The sequence below is a fragment of the Acanthochromis polyacanthus genome, chromosome 10 (genome assembly GCF_021347895.1).
Source record: "Acanthochromis polyacanthus isolate Apoly-LR-REF ecotype Palm Island chromosome 10, KAUST_Apoly_ChrSc, whole genome shotgun sequence".
In the NCBI taxonomy this organism is placed as follows: domain Eukaryota; kingdom Metazoa; phylum Chordata; class Actinopteri; family Pomacentridae; genus Acanthochromis; species Acanthochromis polyacanthus.
Genome location: NC_067122.1, coordinates 29,830,897 through 29,847,348, shown reverse-complemented (window position 1 = coordinate 29,847,348; position 16,452 = coordinate 29,830,897). Strand labels below are relative to the sequence as shown.

General features: G+C 45.6%; 1 protein-coding gene and 1 long non-coding RNA gene across 2 annotated transcripts in view; one reads left to right on the top strand and one right to left on the bottom strand.

Moving 5' to 3' along the window:
- gabra4 (gamma-aminobutyric acid type A receptor subunit alpha4) overlaps nt 1-7,742 on the top strand; it is a 29,631-nt gene extending 21,889 nt beyond the window's left edge. The window contains exons 8-9 of the mRNA XM_022219631.2: nt 2,206-2,462; nt 5,805-7,742. Of these exons, the coding sequence (XP_022075323.1) occupies nt 2,206-2,462; nt 5,805-6,341 (794 nt within the window). The 3' untranslated portion in view covers nt 6,342-7,742. The remainder of the gene's footprint in view (nt 1-2,205; nt 2,463-5,804) is intronic.
- A 4,350-nt stretch (nt 7,743-12,092) lies between these two features.
- LOC127535693 (uncharacterized) lies at nt 12,093-16,069 on the bottom strand. The gene is made up of 3 exons (XR_007944549.1): nt 15,967-16,069; nt 15,351-15,455; nt 12,093-12,168 (listed from the first exon to the last, which is right to left on the bottom strand). It is a non-coding gene; the product is annotated as an uncharacterized LOC127535693 (long non-coding RNA).
- Between the last annotated feature and the right edge of the window lie 383 nt (nt 16,070-16,452).

The window sequence follows — 16,452 nt, the reverse complement described above, 5'->3', positions numbered from 1 at the left end:
AACTGGAGCTTTTTGGTAAGGCACATCAACTCTATGTTCATAGACTCAAAAACCAAGCATACGAAGAAAAGAACACTGTCCCTACGGTGAAACATGGAGGAGGCTCAGTAATATTTTGGGGCTGCTTTGCTGCATCTGGCACAGGGTGTCTTGAAAGTGTGCAAGGTACGATGAAATCTGAAGACTATCAAGGCATTCTGGAGAGAAATGTGCTGCCTAGTGTCAGAAAGCTTGGTCTCAGTCACAGGTCATGGGTCTTCCAACAGGACAACGATCCAAAACACACAGCCAAAAACACCCAAGAATGGCTGAGAGAAAAGCGTTGGACTATTCTAAAGTGGCCTTCTATGAGCCCAGATCTGAATCCCATTGAACATATGTGGAAGGAGCTGAAACATGCCATTTGGAGAAGACACCCATCAAACCTGAGACAACTGGAGCTGTTTGCTCATGAGGAGTGGGCCAAAATACCTGTTGACAGCTGCAGAACGCTCATTGACAAATACAGAAATCATTTAATTGCAGTGATTGCCTCAAAAGGTTGTGCAACAAAATATTAAGTTATGGGTACCATCATTTTTGTCCAGCCCTATTTCATTAGTTTGTTTTTTTAAATAATTATGTTAATCAACAATTCAAAAGTGATGGCTGATTTTGATTATTTAATTTTCAATAAATTTTTATTTATTGTTACTTTTGTGAGTTTCAAGTGATTTCAGTGAGAATTGTGGGTTTTTCCTTCTTTAACTGAGGGGTACCAACAATTTTGTCCACGTGTGTATGTTTCTATGGCAACACATTATCAACGTTTAGAATATTGCTTATAACACTGTGGGACAATGAGAAGGAAAAGTGTTTCTGAAACTGCAGTAACTCACTGGAAACTGACTATGGTAACTTTTAATGAACATTTTTTAACCAAATGTTTATTTTTTCAGTTTGTATTTTTCCCACTATTAACTGTATTTTCGCAGTAAAATATCTTTTTTACTTGTAACTGTATTCTGGGAGATGAGAATTTACTGCTGTAATGAAGGGAGCAGCTGTTTGACTAAATTACAATTTACCCACAATTCATAGCAAGTTAGGATGGCTTAAAGTAGTCAAGAGTTAAACAGATTTGTGCAACAGATATTTTATAAGTCTGGCTTTAGGAGGAGCTCGCTTTTTTCACATTTTGGACTTCTGTCAGAAACGACAGACACCAGCTTTATAAAGCACTTGATTTAGCTTTTATTTATCATTAAGACTATTAATATTATATGAATAATAAGAAAACTGATTTAAAAAGGCCGTGGCTGCCTGTTGTACTTCTGTCCGCACCATAATCATGTAGAGTTAAGTTTGTTGTTGCTCTTCTGTTTTGCTTTTAGAGTGGTTTGAACTGACAAAGCTGTTTTTCTCTGAGCTTTGAGATAAAAATGAGTTTACGATATTGCATGGCCATGCTTTGATGGTGATGGCAAGAACATGCAAGCTGATATCTTTATTAAAGTGAATTGCTGATGAATCACCCTCATGCATGAATCATACATCAATAATAGACAAATTTTACACATAATCCATTAAGATGAAGCTACAAACAACTACAAATGCGTGACTAAAACAGCATATTGTCAGTATTTCACAGCTCATGTTCAGCTCCCCACGGTTGTCCTGTACCGTTGCACCCTCGTCTAACTAAAACCTGACTCGCTCAGAGCATTTTGGCATCATTTAGCACTTTTATTGTTGCGCTTTGGTTCCCTCTCACCTGCTGTGATGCTCACCAAAGCAGTTCTCAGCAGTAAATATTGGACTTTTACTCACCAGGTAGCAAGAGACACAACTCCAGATGAATGCTAATGTTGCTCGGTGCCTGCTGGATGTGTAAATACGCAACTGTTTGCTGGCGTGTTAGCTTCCCCCAAGTGGCCAAAAGAAATTTTAATGCAGCTGTAAGCACTGCATATGCATGTCTGCTATTACAGAGAGCAAAAAATGTGTCTGGATCATTATCCTTCTGCATTCAGTTAATGAAATATGCTGATGAGAGCAGCATCATAGATATGGGTTATTGAACACTGCTTGTGTCCCGTTCAGTTGAGTGCTGTTGAAATTCATGTGAGGGGAAGGCAATATTTATACGACTGATCTGCTTGCTTCAATCAGGTGTTGATTTATTGACAAAAATTCAAAATATTTCACTCTTTCTCCTCATCTCAGGCATCACCACCGTCCTGACCATGACGACTCTCAGTATCAGCGCTCGACACTCCCTCCCTAAAGTCTCCTACGCCACCGCTATGGACTGGTTCATCGCCGTCTGCTTTGCCTTTGTCTTCTCTGCCCTCATTGAGTTTGCCGCTGTCAACTACTTCACCAATGCACAGATTGAGCGGGCCAAAAAGAAGCCGGCCAAATGTCCGCCGGTGCCCCAAACCACGCCTGTCAAGGTCAAGGACACGGAGGAAGTGCTGCAGGTGATTTCTGTTTCCCTTTAAAGTGGCTCAATAATCGGATCACACTTTACTTCAAGGAGCACTTACACAGCATGTCCCTCATTAGGTGCTAACTGTATTTGGTCTTTAGCCTGGACTTTTTGAATGGGACTGCCTCAGGATTGTCAGCTGTGCGATCTTAGATAGAGATGAGAAATCTCATTTAGGATATTTATAGATTTCTGTTTAACACCGGAACCTGCTTGTTTTTGACATTTTTGGAGGTAGAGAATGTTTTTAGCAACCAGAAATGTTTCCTGACAGAAAAACAAACGGTGCTTTTCGGCTTTAATTAATTAAGATCAGCCACAATGTTTCTGCTCTGCCCCTGTAAGAGTTCAAACAAGAACCTTTTGACTTAATAGCACTAATAATTACTCTGTCAACCAAAGTTTGACAAATAAAAGCAACTGCTTATTAAATGTGCTGAATGAAGTGGAAAAAAAATTAGATGCCTAACATCTCCCATACCTGCTTCTCCCAGATGAGTCTGGACAAATGTTGCTCAGGTTTAAATTTAGAAGCTAACTGGTTGACTCTGGTTTAGAGATGACAGGAAAAAAAGTGAAAGTGACAAAAAGGAGAATCTAAAAACAGCTTCACAGCTCAGATGTTTGTGGCTAATCACAGTGTTTCTCAATTTGCCCTTGTTTTGAAATTCCACATGAATAAATTGACATAATCTCTTATTTCTGTGTCACAAAGTTGAAAACATACAGATTGAATCAGAATTCATGAATATACCATGAAGCTATTTTAGAGCTCTTAGTCAGAAATGATGAATGTGTTGAAATCATTGCTCATGTAAGTGTAGCAGAATGTTTACGGTGATGTATAAACATGGCTTCACAGCTGGGGTGACTATGAGAAGAAGTGCACGTTCCTCTGACTGCATATTTGAAGTCACAGTCTACTGTTAACTGATCGCTGAAGCCGGCGTGACCCAGCGATGCATATGTCAGTTTTTTACACTAACTGCTTTAAGTTGCCCCCTCCAGTCCAAATCCCAGTGTGGCGTAATCACGCCTGAATGCAGTATAGTGACAACGGGACTTCAGTGGATTAGTAGGTTGCCACGGCAACGCAGCCAGAGTACATCTGTATAGGTTTCAGAGAAGTTCTGGCGCTGGGGGGGAAAGTTAATACTCTCTTCCTCGAGAGCGAGGCCCTGCTAACCAAAGGGCTTGGCACACGGGTCAGTCTTCAGCCTTTTACCTCCTCCGTGATAAAAAAACAAACAAACCTCACCATCCACACGCTCAAACACGCCTCCTCTGCTGCACATGGGACACAATAACACTGGATCCTTTCAATTTTCGGGGTTGGGGGGGTGGCGGTGGATTATTTCTGCAAATGCCTCAGTACTAGCATCACACTCTCCCTGCTTGAAAACATCAACTCTCAAAGGATAAGCTCCTTTGACGCTACACTGCATTACCGCCCCGATGCAGTGCTACCTACTTTCTGTCTTAAGCTCGTGTGAAATGAGTGAAATCCTCGGTAAGTGACATCTGTATTGCATATAGTCTTTCGTCTGCTTCCAGATGAAGGCCATCTGTGTCAGGCTGACTGTAATCAGATCAATATGACAAGGTTTATGCTGCTAGCCGCGCTTCTTCAGAAAGGAAACATGAGTGAACTTTACCTTGCCAGCGAACGCATTCACACAAAAAGCACAGAGGAGAAAAGACAACATTATTCACACTAAAAATACTTTAATTTCTGATATTTTTTTCTCTCAGTTGTGGGTCCAAATTGTAGTTTTCACTCAGACCACAGTTTAATATTGTCATTAAGAAAGCATAGTAGGCTTTTATTTTTGGGCAGATGTTATAGGATCATTATTTTTTTTCTACTTCAACATGATAGAAAAGCCTCAGACACTCCATTCTTAGGACCGTGTAACTCATAAATTCCCCATTCTAGAGCTTTTGGAGCATGATATCTACATTACCATTTGAAATCTAATAAACATAGATTGACTTTTTAAACATAAACCTATAAATACATATTTAAGATTTAGATTTTAAAGAACTGTGAAAGGGTGAATACTAACTTGTAACTAGTCATGTAACAGATTATTTCAAGCATATCTTTGTAATGTTTTTAATACATTTAGCTCATGTTGCTTTTCAGTTTACAATGACGGTGTCAAATTTACCACTTCCCGCTAACATTAACATGAACACACTAGTAGAATTATGAACTAGTTTTTTACTCCAGAAAGTCTAGCTGGCTGATCATCTACTATCTCTTAGCCTTAAGAAGTAATGCAGGGTTAATCTTCTAGTGTAGTTAACAAACTAGGTTGCAGGCCGTACTAAAGATTTTTCCAAAAACATTGTTTCACCCATTACTTATACTTTTGCTCTTGTGTTTTTGGTTTCGTAAAGTTAAAGGAAACAAGTGAATCAAAATTCTTATTGCCTATATAACTACAACCCCATAAGCATCCTCGACAACATGTGCAGAAATCCTAAACTACAGCTATAAGCTATAATACTGGAACTCTTGATCCTAATGAAAAAATATACAATAAAGCTGATAGTTTACTAAACCTAACCACATATTTTTACCAGAAAGCAAGTGAAAACAAAGTCAACAATGACAGAAAATGAACGTTATTTCTTAGACTGCAAACTTTGGTTTTCTTCACAGTTTTAAAACTGTCCATCTTTCCTACAATTTCGCACGTTGCAAAATTATGGTTATTTTAAAACAAAATTATGTTCTCTCTAAAACATATGCAGTGCAGCTTAGTTGCATTTTGTTGTTTTGCTGTAGTGACTGAAAGAACAAGTTTGTGGATACAAGCGGCCAAAATGAGCTTCCTCCATGGGGTGGCTGGGCTCAGCCTTAGAGATAGGGTGAGGAGCTCAGACATCTGGAGGGAGCTCGCAGTAGAGCCTCTGGTCCTTTGCATCGAAAGGAGCCAGTTTAGGTTGTTTAGACATCGGATTTGGTGAGACTTGCTTTGGAGGTTTTCCGTACACATCCGTCTGGGAGGAGACCTCGGGGTAGACCCAGAACCCACTAGAGTGCTTATATATCTCATCTGGCCTGGGAATGCTTTGGGATCCCCCAGGAAGAGCTGGAAAGCATCGCCAGGGGGAGGGATGTCTGGAATGACCCACTTCATCTGCTGTCTCTGTGACCCGACCCCGGATAAGAAGATGAAAATGGATGGATGGATGAACAGTTTAGTGGCATAGGAATCCAGTTTTGTGGAAAAATGCTACAACGAAACACAAGGAAGTTAGAAGAAATGCTAGTAAGAGTCCACATTAGCGACACTAAAGCATTGTTTCTTCTTCTCTTTCACAGCAAAATCCCGACACTAATGGCAACCTGAGGAAACGGATGAACTACATCTCCCACCTAGAGCTGCGCAGTCAGCAGAGAGCTCAGTCCACCACCAACATTTCAGGAATAGGAAGAGGAAGGCCGCTGCGACCTTTAGCCAGCGGAGCTAACGGCAGCTCCTCCACCTTGTCACGCTCCAGCCCCAAGTCTGAGAGTCTGCTGAGCGTGGCCTCGTCCTCCACCCAGCTGGTGAAGAACGCACCTCAGGCTGCAGCTTCCACGCCAGACGTCATGGCCGGGACGCCGTGCAAACAGAACACCAGCTCCTCATCCCTGCAGCATCTGCTGGGGCCCAAGCTGGAGCGCATCCAGATGATGGGGAACAAACTGGAGCCAAAGCAGACGCCGTGCTCTCAGCCTACAACCGCTGGGATGGGAGGTACCAGTAAAATTGACAAGTATGCACGGATCCTGTTCCCAGTGTCCTTTGGTGCATTTAACATGGTCTACTGGGTGGTTTACTTATCGAAGGACACAATGGTGGCTAAAGGTGGCTAGACTTTGTTCTGGCATCAGGAGTGATTACCGTTTCTTTCAACACACGGGAAGCAAATCAGGATTATGGGAGTTTGCAGAGACTGTTGCCAAACAGATAAACAAAATATGCTGGTCAAGCACTTCCATATCCCAGAGAACGCTCTCAGAATACATTTATTTTTTTCTTCCTAAGGTCCTGGAACAGCAAGCATGGGAACAAATCAACCAAATTAGAAATATCTGACTCAGCATAGGAACGAGCACCTGCACACTGGAATATGCGACTGTCCTCTTTATATCACATCGTGCTTCATCTGACTGTGAAGGTCTTCATTGGCTTCAACTGCCTCATGATCTCTTTCGGCCTGCAGTCGAGATAAAGCATGGGAATTTTTCATTTTCCTATTTTTGTACCCTGCACCTGGTAAGATGTTTGGATGTGTGTTGCACCGTCCTGAACTGAACTCCACCAACTTTGTAAATATATACATTTATTAGGGCAAACAGATTTATATTTAATGAATACAGTCTACTTCCATTTCAATATTAGGACTTGATGCTTTGTTGCCAGACAGTTAGGGGAGTTAAACTATCTGAGAGTACAAAGGGACTGTGGTCGTGGTCTGTGGACTCAGGCTGATAAACTTTAATTCTTGAACGCTGGCCAAATAAGTTTGAAACTAAAATGAAATAGATTTGTTCAGATGGAAAATCCTCGAACCAGGCTGAGTGGAGCTTTGGCTGGGACCTGATCAACCACGAAAAGCTTCTTTTGTACAGTACCTACTTGCAAAGCATCTTTCTTATACAAGATGGATTAACTAATCTGAAATACTGAAGATGAAATACGGGGATAAAATCGGGCAGGAAGTAGTAAATTCAAGTTATTAATTCATGTAACAGTAGGGTTTAAGCTTCTTTCCTGACAAACAGGTTTCCGAATAGCAGACAAAGATTGTGTAAGTGATTAAAAAAAGAGTCATAACTTGAACAAATAAAGGAGCAGAGGGTGAAGCCGTTTGCTCGTAGATCACCGTGGCAGTGAAATAGTGTGTTAATGTGACTGAACTGCAGCTCAGAGGGTGAGGAAGCAAAAGACTGTTGCCATCCTCATTCTTAAAGATGTTTCTATATGCTTTCATTGTGAACACATTTCATTGTTTGACCGCACATTGATGGGGAATCATCTTTCATGTACGACAAGAAGAAACTGAGTATAAAGCTGCAGCGTGGCATCAGAACACACATTGTGAAGGTTGTGTGAAGGAAGATTCTGTTTGGTAACGCCAGTGTGAGCTGATGTGCAGCTGTCAATCACTCAGTCAGCATTTTGCCAACTAGGGTTAGAGTAATGGGATTTACTGTAGCCGCACTGTAATACCAGCCAGAATAATTCCTAATAAAAGTCTGAGCGCAGCACTGCATCTGGCCCTGCTTCATTCTGTGCGACTGTTTTTGCAGACAAAAATACATTCATTTACATTCTTGCTGAGATGAGAAGATCAATAGCACTGTGAAAATGCTATGCTTAAAAAAATAACGCAGCAGTCAGTAGTTGTTTAGCTTAGCTTAAACACAGTGTTTTAATCTTTGCTGCTGGCACCTCGCAATCAAAACACCAGCTAAAGACGAAGTCAGATGACGCTGTGACGTAATGGGGGATCATAGAAGTTGTTGTCTTTGTTGTGCCCTCATAAAGGAGAATAGTGAGGGAGGAAGAGTAAAGAAACCAGAACACTGCCATTTCGTCACAACGCACAGAAAAACTACACCGATGTCACAAATGAGTGCATTCCTTCTCTGTCTTGACTTATCTTTTTATCTTCTTATCTTTTATCTTCTTATCTTCTTATCTTGTTTTATCCAGAAACACATCGCCTAACACAATAAATACATTTTTACTGTGTAATAAATAATAATTAGGACATGTAACTGTGACTGGAAACGACAGTCAGACTCTGCAGTGGGACCATGAGGTGTTTAGCTGCTAGCTTAAATACCGACCAAGCTAGCTTGTAGACTCTTCAGTTGATACCGAAGAACAAAACTTTTCAGCAAACCAAACAATTGAGACACAAAAATACTTTACAAGCATGTCTTTGCTCAGAAATTGTCTTTAACAAAGGGAACAGTGAAGGGAGAAGAGTAAAGAAACCAACACATTGCTTGTATCACTAGTGGCCATCTTCAAAGACATTATCAGTGGATCGCAGCTCAATCAACTACAGCTACTGCAGCTAATGTCTGGAGAATTCAGTCATGGGGTGGTCCAGCAGTGTTTTCTGTGGTCAAAACGGTCATACTAAAGTAATCGTGTTAGCAATACAAATAAGAAAGAACCCAGAGAGCGCAGTACTCCACCAAGGCTGTTCATCCCCCATATGGCATTGCCAGAAATGCAGAATATTTTTATTATTTATTGATCAGAAATGTGTATGCTTTGTACGGATACCACATCATGTGACCTAAGTATGTAGCGTGTTTGTAGTAGAATCGCAATCATGTGAGCTGCTGAGCAGCTGACGTAGTGTTCACTTGTCATAGTTACAGTGACGCCGTGCTGCTATCTCGCAATGATACAAAAATCTTTAACAAATCCGTGGATCCAGACTATAAGCCGCATCACTGCCAAAATCTAATCAGTTGGTCCTTGTGTCTTTTCTGACCTTCCATGAAAATTTTATCCACATCCGTTGGTCCATTTTTGAGTAATGTTGTGCACAGATAAACAGAAAACATACACCAATCATCACATAACTCCGCCAAGGAACACATAATAATTCATAAAGCTGGCTAGCCACACTGTATGGAAACATTTGGGATCATCTACAGTAAGTAGCCGACACAAGACTAACATCAGTCTACTTCGGGCTACATTTTAATGTTGTGTCACATAGTGAACTTTTAAAGTGGCATTAAATTACTTCTTTACTTTAATCAATAATCATGAAGTACACCATTATGCAATCCTGCCTGCCACCTGCCACATACTTGGTACCAAACCATGAACCAAGGCATTGTGACTGCAACACCAAATCCACATTCAAGTCTGGAGGTGGCAGTTTTTGTCAGCTTTTAGCAACTTCTACATAAAGCTTACTTTATAGTAACTTTATAGTATTTTATAGTAAAGCCTTTTGGCATCCATGTAAATACTAAAAGTTAATTTACTTTGGAAAACCAGGCATCGCATATCTTTTCCGTTATGGTTGTTTTCACAGATTTCTCACTTGCTCTATCATATTACTAATGTTTTTATGATTTCCATTCAGATCCAACTGACATCTCTCTGAGATTGAAGGAAGGAATTATATATACTATCGGGCCGTCTCCGCCGCAGCTGCGCACCCCGCCGCAGCTGCGCACCCCGCCGCAGCTGCGCACCCCGCCGCAGCTGCGCACCCCCCCGCGGACGGTCTCGTCGGTCCGGCGGGTTTTGCACTGCACTTATTTTTTATTTTATTTTTTTTGCCGCGGACCAGTGAGGTGGCAATGTCGACAGTATTTTAATGAGGCGGTGGCCTATACCGACGAGGTGGGCCGCCTCGCTGGTTATATGGGAGGGGAAACACTGATCATTTTAACTTACCAATGTCCAAGCAACAATAGCAACAGCAGCAGTAGCAATAATCTGAGTGCGTAGAAACCAAAAACTGTACTTTCTCACCTTTTCCATGAAGGGACATACTTGTTAAATCAGTATTGAGTCCAATAAATAAAATGTTTCCAAGCTTTTAGTCTGTTTCCAGTAAAAAGGGTGTTACCATTAAGTTGCCCCCACCTAGATTTAAAGCTCATTAATTAATTACACTAATTAGATGCAGGAAGTGTGTTAGCCTGGTTTTTGATCTTTGTGTGAGGCTGATCAACTGCTGGCTGTATGTTAGTTTCCCAGATATGACAGTGATATCAATTTCTCATCTTTAAGTTTTTGACAAGAACTGCAATAGTTAGAAATTTACCCAGACACATTTTTGCTGTTTGGAGCCGTTTTGTCGTCACCACTAATGCATGAATAGTGAAGAAAGTGTTAAAAAGACGCATACTTCCAATGTGACCAGGACCTTGTGCAGCTTCAAACTGTGGTGAGCCTCACACGTAATGAATGTGCTGATAATTGAATCCTTGAACAGGTAAAGGACACCATCATCCAGATAAAACACAATGTGACGACAGATAATTGCCCTCGCTGCTGTCTGTTCTGTAGCTATCTGGTGGAGGTGAAGTAGGAGATCTGTTGTCATTGAGTCCTTTGTCTGGACAAAGTGACGTTCTGTGAGCCGAGGGGACTTCTGTCTGGAGAACGCCGCAAAATTACAGTTTGGGGTGATAATTGGCACTTTAACAGATGAAGTTGACTTGTTCAGGTTAACAGCTGCAGAACAGAAGGAACAGAGGTGACTCATCTTTAAGTATCTGTTAGAATTTATATGAATTTATCTCATATTTTATCTGAAGGAATGACAAAATGATAAAATATTTTCATCATGGCCTCATTCTTGCTTTTCGTTAAAGAAACTGAAGGTGAAACAGTCGATTTATCAGCTCGTACACCTCTGCAGACAGACGTACCAAGGAAATTGCATTTTTGGGCATTAATTGGCACAGTGACAGATTCATTTTTTCTTATAAATCTTGTTTAGGTTGCAGCTCCACCCTTTTCATATATCTATTAGAATTATCTCATATTTTATACAGAGGAATCCCAAAAATCATGCTTGATTATTTTTCCTGGTGGCCTCATTCTTTGCTCCGCGTTGGGAGAAGCTGAAGGTTACACAGTTGGTGGATGAGCTCGTACGCTCAGCAGGCAGAGAATTCATATGGATGGTCTAGAAAATGTCACAAAATCATGGTTTTGTGTGATAATTGGCACATTAACAGATAGTTTTATGTATAAATCTGGTTTAGGTTGCAACTTCAGAACAGAATTAGCAGAGATGGCTCCTTTAAAACTTTATCTCATATTTTACATAAAGGAATAACAAAAATGATGCTTAATTGGCAAGTAAGTTTCCTCCACCCTTCCTTTGCTCCTCGTTGGAAAAAACTAAAGGTTAAACAGTTGGTGGATGAGCTCGTACAACTCCAGAGACAGAGATGTTCGTATGGGTTGTCTCCAGAACTGTCAGGGCTCCCTCCTCACCCTCGTCCTTCCCACCTGACATCCCCAAATACCCCTTTTCCCCATCTGTTTCCTCCCTTTCATGCTCCTCTCCCCTCTCCTGTTCCTCTGCCCTGTCTGTCTTGCCTGTCTCCCATCCGCTCCTCTGCTCTGTATCTCCCCCTACAGCCCGGTGCCTGAGTGGAGTCTAGCTTCCCAGCTGACTCCACTCAGGCAATCAACCAACCTCCACGGCTCCCGGACAGCTGACGATCATCACACTAATGACTCACCTCAACAATAAGAACCGGCTCATCCTTCCACTCCCTGCCAGATTGTTGAACAAGAACCACGCAGTTCGGTTTTGCTCTCGAGCCTCTCACAAAATCTATTTGAGTTCCTGCCTTGTTTTCTTATGTTGTTTTCTCCTTGCCCTCAGATTCAGCTGTCCGGGATCCCCACCATCCTCCTTCCCCTCCGGCTCTCCCCAACCCAGTCACTACCGGTTTCTCCCTGCCTGGACCCCATTCCTGCCTGGACCCCTTCTTCCCTGTCTGGACCCCCATTCCTGCCTGGACCCCTTCTGTCCCTACCTGGACCCCCCTGTTTCTGGCCAAAACCCTCCACTACACCAGCCACTCCTGCACCCTGGATTTCCCCCCTCCGTTCCATTATTCACCCCCCCAACAATAAATCACTTTCATTCAGCCAGCCTTGGTAGTGTGGCTTTCTGCTCGGGTCCACCTGCTCGCCGTGACAGAACAATCTGGCCAACAACGGAACCCGGAGAGCCACTACCAGGGTTTGGACCAACCCTCTCTCCTCCACAGCCCTCGCCATCCCGTTGACTGGAATCCCTCTGCTCTGCTCCTCGTCTCATCGGCCCCCCAGTGAGTTATTCTCCTTTTTTTTGTTGAACCTAGCCAAGTGCACCCCACTTCTCCCGAAATCATGTATGCGGAAGCCCCTCCAGGTAATCTCCTAGGGTAAATCCACCAGACTCTCTGAAAACTCTGATACTGACCTGTAAATTATGCAGCCATCCCAGAACCCAGCAGGCATCCTGTCCAGTACCCAGAACTCTCCCCTGATGGTTTTTTTCCTCCAGTGTGGAAAAACAGTATATATTTTAAAACCATTAGTGACTTATGGCAGAAATGGAAGCAGGACCCAAAAAATATTACAGTCACATTGGGTCGCAGAATTGCAGCCCAACGACCCTGCCTTGATGGACCACTTACCAGCTGAAATTAAGGACTTTCTGGAGACCCCCCCTTCCATACCTGACTATTCCTGACTTGATATTCCGCCATCCCTGTGCTGCACCCACCATGCTGCCCGCCTCTGAGCGAGTCGCACCTCCAGGTAGCACCCCACCCGGCAGCCAACCAGAGTTTCTTCACCACTAACCACAACTTCACCGGCAGAGAAGCCTGCCTGTCGTAGGCCAAACGCCCAGAAGCGTCGTGGTCCTCGCAGCTTCAGCTCTGGAGGGTCCCTGCACCTCCAGCTTCTCCTAAGCAGGGTGACCCAACTGCCGCCCCAGCCCAGAGGACCTGGTGGCGCCCCCTCACTTCTGGAGACCCTGAGAGCGGCCTCTGCAGTCGCAGAAAGGCTGTCAGCTGCCTTACCCCGATTGGGAGGGTCCGAGGCCATCTTCCCCACCTATGAGGCAATCAGCGCTTTCATCACCGGTTTGGAGGGGCTCAAGGCTAACTATGCAACCCCACGGGGAGGTACTAGCTACCTTTTTAGAACCCAGGACGTTTACATCCTTCCTGGAGGCTTGGCTAATGCTTCCTCTGTTCTGGAAGGACTTGATGCCGCCCCACTCCCTGCACCTGAGGTTGGGCCCCAAGCCGCGTCCCTCCTTTTCAGTCCTCTGTGGGGACCATTGGCCTGCTTCTGTCCTTAAGGGGTCCCCAGCTCAAGCCCTGCTCTGGAGGATCCTCCGCCCCGGAGGGGCTCCCGGCTCCACCCCCGGAGGGCTCCCGGCTCCGCCCCCAGACCCAGTTCCCGCGGAGGTCGACGACCGCCCCGCTCCGCTCCTGAGGAGGTCGACGACGCCCCCGCCCTCCGCTCCCTGAGGAGGTCGACGACGCCCCGCCTCCGCTCCCTGAGGAGGTCGACGACGCCCGCCTCCGCTCCCTGAGGAGGTCGATGCCTCCGCTCCCTGAAGGAGGCCGTCGACGCCCCGCCTCCGCTCCCTGGAACCTCGGCAGCGTTAGAAAAGGCCTAAAGGCCTCCCATCCTGTGCCGCCCCCGGAGGGGCCCCTGGATCCTGTGCCACCCCGGAGGGGCCCCCTGGATCCAGTGCCACCCCAAGCCCGGCCCCCGGAGGGGTCCCGCCTCCGCCGGCCTCCAGTCCGGCTTCCGGCCCAGCCCCCGGAGGGGTCCGGCCTCCAACCCAGTTTCCTGCTCAGCCTCGGGGCCGTCCGCCGAGCGGCCCCTCCTGCCTGTCCGGCCCCCGGGCCGTCCACCGGAGCGGCCCCTCCTGCCTGTCCGGCCCCCGGGCCGTCCACCGGAGCGGCCCCTCCTGCCTGTCCAGCTCCTACCTGCCCAGTCCCCGGACCATCCCCCTGAACGATCCACCCTGTCTGTCCAGTCTCCGGGCCGCCCTCCAATACGGCCCCTCCCACCTTGCCAGCCCCAGTCGGTAAAGCCCCGGCCCGTCCGGTCCCTGCCCAACCCGCCTCAACCTGTCCGGCCCCCAGGCTGTCTCAGAGGCGGATCCTCCGGCGAGTCCAGCTCGGCCGTCCCGCACTCAGGCCACCCTCTGAAGTGCCCTCTAGGCCAGTCCCGGTCACCGGAGCTCCGTCCCCGCCTTCCGGGCCGTCCTCAGACGGGCCCCTCCGGCTTGCCCAGCCCTGACCAGTCCTGGTCCCCGAAGTGGATCCTTAGGCCGGTCCCTGTCTTCCCTTCCCCCAGTCCAGCCCAGCCCTGTCTTTCCCTCCCCCAGTCCAGCCCAGCCCTGTCTTTCCCTCCCCCCCAGTCCAGCCCAGCCCAGCCCTCAATCCTGTCCCAGTTCATTCCCCCAGTCCTGACCAGCCCAGAGTCCCTTCAGTCCCTCTCCCATTTCTGTCTTCTGTCCCCATCCTTCCTTCCATTCCAGTTTCCTTTTGGGTCCTTCCAGTTTCCCCTGTGTGTCCCTGGCTGCCCTTGGTAGCCCGTGGGTCTCGCCCCGGCTTGGCTCCATAGGGCACCAGGAGGCGCCATTGGGGGGGGGGGGGCGGGGGGGGTACTGTCCAGGGCTCGCATCCTCAACCCCCCGTCCTTCCCAACCTGAACATCCCAAATACCCTTTTTCCACCCATCTGTTTCTCCCTTTCATGCTCCTCTCCCCATCTCCTGTTCCTCTGCCCTGTCTGTCTTGCCTGTCCCCACATCCGCTCCTCTGCTCTGTATCTCCCCCTACAGCCCGGTGCCTGAGTGAGTCTAGCTTCCAGCTGACTCCACTCAGGCAATCAACCACCTCCACGGCTCCCGGGCAGCTGACGATTCTCACAACTAAGTGACTCACCTCAACAATAAGAACCGGCTCATCCTTCCACTCCCTGCCAGATTGTTGAACAAGAACACGCAGTTCGGTTTGCTCTCGAGCCCTCTCACAAAATCTATTTGAGTTCCTGCCTTGTCTCTTACGTTGTTTTCTCCTTGCCCTCAGATTCAGCTGTCCGGGATCCCCACCATCCTCCTTCCCCTCCGGCCTCTCCCAACCCAGTCACTACCGGTTTCTCCTGTCTGGACCCCCATTCCTGCCTGGACCCTTCTGTCCCTACCTGGACCCCCTGTTTCTGGCCAAAACCCTCCACTACACCAGCCACTCCTGCACCCTGGATTTTCCCCCCACACAGCCATTATTCACCCCCCAACAATAAAATCACTTTCATTCAGCAGCCTTGGAGTTGGGTTCTGCTCGGGTCCACCTGCTCGCCGTGACAAGAACGTCATGGGGCTGCTTTAATCTTATGTTTTATCTAAAGGAATCACACAAAATCATGCTTGATTGGTAGAATGTGTTTCCTCATGGCCTCATTCTTTTGTCTCATTGAAGGAACTGAAGGTTAAACAGTCGATATATCAGCTTGTACACCTCACAGACAGATGTCCCATGGAATTACATTTCTGGGCATTAAACTGGCACTTTTTTACGTATAAATCTGGTTTAAAGTTGCAGCTTTCAGATAGAATTGAGCAGAGGCGACTGCTTTAAGATTTTATCTGCTATTATGATGCTGATTGGCAAAGTATGTTTCCTCGTAGCCTCATTCTTTGCTCCTTGTTGAAAGAAGCTTAAGGTTAAGCAGTTGGTGGATGAGCTTGTACACTCCAGAGGCAGAGATGTTGTATGAGTTGTCTCCAGAACATCACAAAAATGACAGTTTTGGGTTAATAATTGAAAATTTACTCGCTGCCATTTTAAATACAAATGATGTTTAGGTTGCAGCTTCAGACCAGAAATATATCCATTAGAATGATCTCGTTTTATCTAAAGGAATCACACAAAATCATGCTTGATTGTAGAATGTGTTTCCTCATGACCTCATTTTTTAATCCTTGTTGAAGAAACTGAAGGTTAAATAGCCTGTATGTCAGCTCATGCACCTCTACAGACAGATGTCCCATGGAAATTACATTTTTTTTCACAGATGAGTTTTACCATCTAGATCTGGTTTAGGTTGCATCTCCAGAAGAGAAAGGAACAGGGGTGACTCTTCTTCTGATATGTTTCCAAGACATTGTTAAAGTAAGACAAAATCACACTTGATAATTAGAATCTGTTTCCCTGTGGCCTCATTCTCTGCTCTTTGGAAGAAGCTGAAGGTGAACCAGTTGATGGACGAGCTGCAGACAGAGATGTCATAATGGATATGGGGTATGCAGGGCTTGGTGATGCAGTAGGTGCTTCGTTTCTTGCTCTAATAGCCCGTATCATCCATGTAGTCGTGGTTGTTGGCCTGGTTGATCGGTTAGTCTAACAGGAGTTATGATGCTGCCACAGCCACGAGAAACACGCAAGCTGATGGA